The following is a 6,199-nucleotide window of genomic DNA, read 5'->3' on the forward strand; positions in this document are numbered from 1 at the left end:
CGGCGCGGGAGCCTGGGAGACCCAAGCGCGGCCGCCTGCGGTTTATTGATTGAGTGAAGTTCCGCAAAGTGCTTCGCAGCGGGCCGAGCCCGCGAGAGCCCCTACACGGCCCCAACCCGCATGGTCACTTACAAATTTAAAACTCTTCGGTAGCAACGGGTCATATACAGAGTCAACGACTGGAATCTTAGAAAACCGCTGGGCCCTGCGGGCGGCCTCGGGGACGCGAGCGCGCCGGGGCTCAGAGGTGCGGCGCGTAGAAGGCGGGCGCCCCGTAAGTCTGCGAGCCCAGCACGAAGGGCGAGAGCACGGCCGGGCCGGACAGGAACGGCAACTGCGCGGCGCACACCAGGCCTCCGGGGCCGTGCGCGGGGTACCCGGCCGGGCCGTGCATGCCGAGCGGGGCGCCCATGGGCGGCGAGGGGCTGAGCGGGCTGAGACCGCCGGGCAGCCCCGCGCCGGGCCCGGCCCCCGGCCCCGCTCCGCCGCCGCCTCCGGTTGGCGCGCTGGTGTCGGCGCCCGGGTTCTGCTTCTTCCACTTGGTTCGGCGGTTCTGGAACCAGATTTTCACCTGCGTCTCGGTGAGGCTGAGCGACAGCGCCAGGTTGAGGCGCTCGCACACAGACAGGTAGCGCGTGGCCTTGAACTTGTTCTCCAGCGCCACGAGCTGCTCGTAGGTGAAAGCGGTGCGCGCTCGCCGCGGCTTCCCCGACTTGGAGTCGGACCCCGTGCGCTTCCGCTTGGGCTTCGTCGCGGTCGCCGCGCCCTGAGGGGTGGTTCCCGCGCCCCCCGGCGCCGCCGCAGCTCCTGGCGGGCCCGGGGCTCCGGGAGAGTTCCCGCGGGGTCCGGGGGCCGCGGCCTCGTCGACAGCGCCGGGGGACGCGTCGGCCTCGGCGACGCCCGGGCAGCCCGACCCGCGGGCCCCGCCGCCGCCGCCGCCTCCTCCCCGCGCCTCCTGCGCGCCTCGCGCCGCCTCCGTCTCGGGCGCCTCGTCCTCGCCGTCGTCCTCGCCGTCGGGAGCCTCGTCCCCGCTGTCCGCGCTCGGGCTCCGGCCGCTAGCGCCGCTGTAGCCGTTGGCATCGTTGGTCTCCGCCTCCCGGGTCTTGTAGGGGTCGCCGGCATCTGCGGGCGGGCGGGACCGGGACAGGACAGGGCAGTTAGGACCGGAGCGGCCCGTTCCCAGATCCCGCCCTCCGCGCGCGCGCCGCCCGCCCCGCCGCCCGCGAGCCCCGCTTCCTCTCCCGGGGCTCCCGTCTCCTGTTCGGTTCCTCCCGTTTCCTCGCTTTCCTTCGCTCCACCGTTTTCCTCTCCTCGGCCTGTCCTTCCTTCCCGCCACCCGCGTCTCCTCTCCGTCCCTGGCTCATTTCTATGGATAGGGTCCCCCTCTCCCCGGGCTGCCCCGTTCTCGCGGCGCCGGGCGTTTTTGCCGGAGCAGGGCTGACGGGTGCTGCGGGCCGGGCCGGCTGCGGAGATTACAGAGGAGTGGAAGCTCCGATCGATCCGCGGGGCAGATACAAACTTAATTAAACTCATTTTGTGTAATGTACAAACTAGTTAAGGCCATTTAATTTATTTCGGCGTATATTACCCTCCAATTACCGCCGACGCAGGGCCAGCCAATTACCCGGGCATTTAATAACAGGCCCGGGGTGGGGCCGGAGCCGGCTGAGAGAATGGCGCTTGGGGGACCCAAATCTACGCCCTGGTCCCAACCCTACCTCAAGCCTCCAGGCCCTGAAACTCGGTTGCTAGGGTCGGCCCCGGTTCCCCGCCCGCGCCTTGGCCCCTACATGGAGTTGCAGCGGGCAGGGCCCTGTTCGGCCTCACTAGGACGGCCGGGCGGGCACGCAGGTCCGAGTGGCTCCCGGGGGCCTAGAGCTCAGGTCTGCCGAGTCCGAACAGCAGCCCCACATCCTCCAAGCAGAGGCCCTGCAGTGACTGCATTTTGAGACTCCGAAATTTGGAAGAAAGCATCTCTCCCAGGCAGGGTCGCCTCTGCCCCGGCACTGGCGGCCGGAAGTCAGGAGGGGCCGAGGCAGGTGCCCTCACAGAGCTGCTCTCAGGCCAGGTCAGAACCGAAATCTTGGGTAATTCACAATCAGTAGCTCCCGGCAGATTCCTCCAGGGCGACTGGCCACCTGGCACGGAGGCCAGCATGCGATCTGGGCTCCGCGTCCCTCAGCAGGTGGGAGCCTCCCCCAGACCACCGCGAGCGCAGTCTCAACCCTGCCCCGGGCTGGGGCGTGGAGCGGGTGCCTGGCCCAGCTCCCACCCTGGCTGTGCGGTGTGCGCGCCTTCCCGGCTCCAGCCGGATTCCGGCCTTCCCCCGCTACAGGCTCTCTGTAGGTGGAGGCGATGAGTGCAGTGGTCTCAGAGACCGTAGGGTCCCCTTCACTCAGCCCGGATTTGCTCGCCCTCCATCTCCGCCGACCCGGAAGAGGCCCCGCGCAGGTGCGGCCCGCAGCTTCCATGCCCCAAGCCTGCGGCCGCGGCCCAACCGCATCCGCCCCGCGCTCTCCTCCGCACATCGGCAGGGCCGGGACGTTGGAGGGAGGAGGCGGGGGAGGGGACACGAAAAGCAATCAGGAGCGGGTCGAATGCAATTCGCGATCAATAGCGGCCCCTAATAAGTGTAATAGGTTTTAATCGAGTAATTATCCGAATTTTGACCCTATAATTTAGATGTTCGGGGGGAGTTTGCAAGGTGCTTGAAAGAGATATGCACGCGCCGTAATGGGATATCGACCCGACCGGGGGCGCGGGCCGCCCCATTACCGGCCGCTTTCCGCCGCTAAGCACATTTCCCCTCAACTGTAATCGAAGGGATTTAATTGTTTTTCCAGAGATAACCAGCGTTTTGTCACAATTAGTCTGATTTGTCCAAAAAAAAAAAAAAAAAAAAGAAGAGAGAGAGGAGGGAGGCAGGCCTCCAGCGGGCACGGTGGGGGCGGGGAGGTCACGGGCCAGCCGCGGCGCACGGACCCTCGCCTCCTGCACCAACTACCCCTCCAGGCCGGAGACGCGCGGAGGCGAACCCTGGACCGGCCTCACAGCCCTACAGCCCTTGGGCCTGACCCGGCTGAGCTTCTCCATAGGAGCCTGGCGATGCGGGCCTTGCAGTCCGGGTCGGACGGAGGCCACCGGTGGGCTGGTGCCGGCCCCGCGCTCTGCGAACTTTTCGCGGAGCCTCGGCGTGGGCCAGACCCAACTCGCCACGGGGTTCCAGGGTCGTAAACGCGTAGAAGCGGCCAGTCCCCCTATCCCCGCGACCTGGCGCCGACCGCTCCTACTCACTCGGCGGCTCAGCTCCGGCGACTCCCCCGGCGCTGGCGAGGGCGCGGCGCTCCAGCTCCTCTGATCGCGGCGGGCGTCCGGAGGCGGCGGGTGCAGGGGCGCACGGGGCCGAAGTGCACGGGGCGCACGCAGCGGGCGCCACTGGGCCCAGCAGCATGCAGCGACGCCTCCTGCTGTTGAACTTGTTGGGGTCCAGGATGTCCAGTACCGAGAAGGAGGTGGGGCGCGGGGGTGCGGCGGGCCGGGCCGCTCCAGCCCCCTCGGGCGCCGCAGGCACAGTGTCGCTGTCCGCGAGCGGCGGGGCTCCAGCACGGGGAAAGGCCGGCAGCTCCGCGCGCCCGTCCATAGCGTCCCGGGCAGCGGCGGCGGGAGCGGGCGGTGCGGGCCCTGAACCGGGACCAGGAGGCGGCGGCAGCGCAGGACCGTCGCCAGGAGCCGCGGGACCGCTAACACTCATGCCGGCCTCCCGCCACTCCGGCCGCTCGGGCCCTGCCGCCTACTGGGCTCCCATTCCTGGCGGCCCCGGCACCGCCAAACGACCCCACGCAGGTGGCCTCTGCTCCGCCAGCTCTCGGCGCCGCGCCCCGCGCTAGGCCGGTGCTGCCTGGCAGTTGCCTTTGCCGCCGCCTTAGGCGCCCGCCGCGCCCGGCCCGCTCATTTATGGCAGCCCCGCCGGAGGCGCCCACGCGCCCACACGCCGAACACACGTGCGCCCGCAGGCGGCCGCGGGGCTCCACCGCCCTCGTTAGAGCGCGCGCCTAATTGGCTGCGAACGGTCCCGGGCCGAGGAGGCGGGCCCCGCGCGGGACACAAGGACGGAACCGCCGGGCCAGACGGACGGAGGCGCAGCCCAAAGCCGAGCGCGGTCCGCTAGCGGCTGTCGTGGTCAGCGCCGTGTCGCTGCGCCTCCACTCGTCCGGAAACGGCGCGCCAGCCTCCTTGGCGAAGGGGGAGGAGACAGCCCCGGCTTTTAAATAATTGCGGGATCAATCTGCGGCGGGGCCGCAGAGACCTCAGGGCGCGCGGGCCAGCGAGTGCCAAGAGTTGGCTGGGACATCCCGGCGCAGGGTGCGGCGACAGCCCGGTCTCTCCTCCGGGCTCCCGGCGCGCGGGGCCCTGGCGCTCCGAAGGCTCCCACAGCTTTGGTGCCCCTCGGCAGTTGGAGTGGGGATTGGGGGAGCGGTTCTCACGCGCGATTCTCCGAGTCTCCGCCGAGTCTTCAGCCCCCTCCCGCGCGTTCCGTGGGTCTCGGTCCCGCCTCTCTCGCTTGCTCCGCTTGGGGCCTCCTCTTGCGTCTCCGGGGCCTTTGCCCCTCCACCCCTTCCCACGCCCGCCCCTTTCGCGACGTCAAATTAGGGCCCGGCCTGGACTCCCAGCAGAGGGGCGGGGCCGGCGGCCCCCGGGCGGCTCGTTAGAAGTAGAATCGAAAATGAGAAAGGCCGCAAGTCCCTCCTAACCCGCCCCCAAAAGGGGGACCGACAAATTGCGCCAACAGCAAGCGGCCTACATAAAATCGATAGTCTTCAAGTAAGGGGAAAACGTGTGCTTCTTCCAAAAATAATGCCACAAATGTCCCCTTCGCCACATCCGGATAAATAAGCAGACCCGCGGTCTGAGTCTTTATTTGGGTGCATTTTATCTACAGCGGCGATGTTGGCAGGACCGGGCCCTAGGGCCCTGGGCCCGCGAGGATTGGGCCTGGCGTCCGGAGTCCCAGGGCGGATCGCCGGAGCCCCCCAGCGGGTCGCTCGGCTCCCTCCTCCTCTTGCCCATGCAGAGAGCAGCCAGACGCAGGTGGACCCTGGTGGGAACCAGCAGTGGGAGCGCGCGCGCGTCTTCAGGGTGTGCGCGCGCGGGTGCGTGCACAAGCGGGTGTGCGCGCCGCCTCACACTGCGGTCCCGGGAGCCTGCTCCGCGCGCAGGGCGGTCCTTTGCAATTACCGCGGGCAATGATCCTTTGGAAGCAAAAATTAAAAGTTGGGAGAAATAATGGTGGACCGATCGGCTGTAATTTGGGCCAAGCTCGGACACGCTGAGCCTCAGGGAGGGTGGAACTGGCGCGGGGTGGGGGGCAGGGAGCAGGCCTTCCCGTCCCTCTTCCCCTCCCCCTTCCCCTCTCCCGCCCTCCCCGCTGCTGGTCCATCCCGAGATTCTAATCAGACCCACAACACTGTGTCCTTCCTTGCTAGGACTTGATTATTCTTTATCTTTAAATTATAAATCACCTCTGGGGAAGGAGGGTGGGTAATCTCCCATCGCAGAGAGGCAATTATCTCCTTTCCACCCCACCTTGGTCTTCACTCTCTCCCCCTCCCCCAGCTAAATTTGGATATAGATGTGCACATGCCATTCACACACACACACACGTTCACAAGTGCGTAGCACACACAAGCACAGATCCGTTCGTGAGCACGCAGGCACACCAGCCCGGTGCCCTCACAAACGCACTGGAATTCCTGCATTTCCCTCTCCCTCGCCAGCACCAGCACCAGCTTCAAGATGGTCTTCACTTCCTCTTTAACTCTTTCTGTGAGGAGGGGCACGCAGGCACCCTGCCAGGTCCCAGTGCCCCCTCCCCAGGAGACACAGCGGCTGGGAGAAAGAGCGAGGCCTGGGTGGGGGAGGACAGGGCAAGTCTGGAGAGCAGACCACTGATCTGGCTATGAGGTCTCCCTGCAACACAGGCCCACTGGCTCCCACTCCATGCCTCAAAGCGTCTGTCCCTGCCACGGCCAGACCTCAGCCAAGCATCTCCCACCAGCAGCCACAGCACCCTGCAGGTACATAGGCACTTGGAACACCTGCGCGTGAGGAAGGGATTCGTAGTGGGCACCCAGCCCTCTTGGTGCAACTTTCATTCAAAACGAACACAATCACATGTAAAAGGATGTTTTACACAACATAG

General features: G+C 66.9%; 1 protein-coding gene across 1 annotated transcript; it reads right to left on the bottom strand.

Annotated features, from left to right (window-relative positions):
* Positions 1–241: 241 nt before the first annotated feature.
* On the bottom strand, positions 242–3,751 carry NKX1-1 (NK1 homeobox 1). The gene is made up of 2 exons (XM_039468598.1): positions 3,295–3,751; positions 242–1,122 (listed from the first exon to the last, which is right to left on the bottom strand). Exons 1-2 carry the CDS (start codon positions 3,749–3,751, stop codon positions 242–244), a joined length of 1,338 nt encoding a protein of 445 aa, XP_039324532.1.
* Positions 3,752–6,199: the final 2,448 nt, after the last annotated feature.

The sequence above is a fragment of the Saimiri boliviensis genome, chromosome 3 (genome assembly GCF_048565385.1).
Source record: "Saimiri boliviensis isolate mSaiBol1 chromosome 3, mSaiBol1.pri, whole genome shotgun sequence".
Taxonomy (NCBI): domain Eukaryota; kingdom Metazoa; phylum Chordata; class Mammalia; order Primates; family Cebidae; genus Saimiri; species Saimiri boliviensis.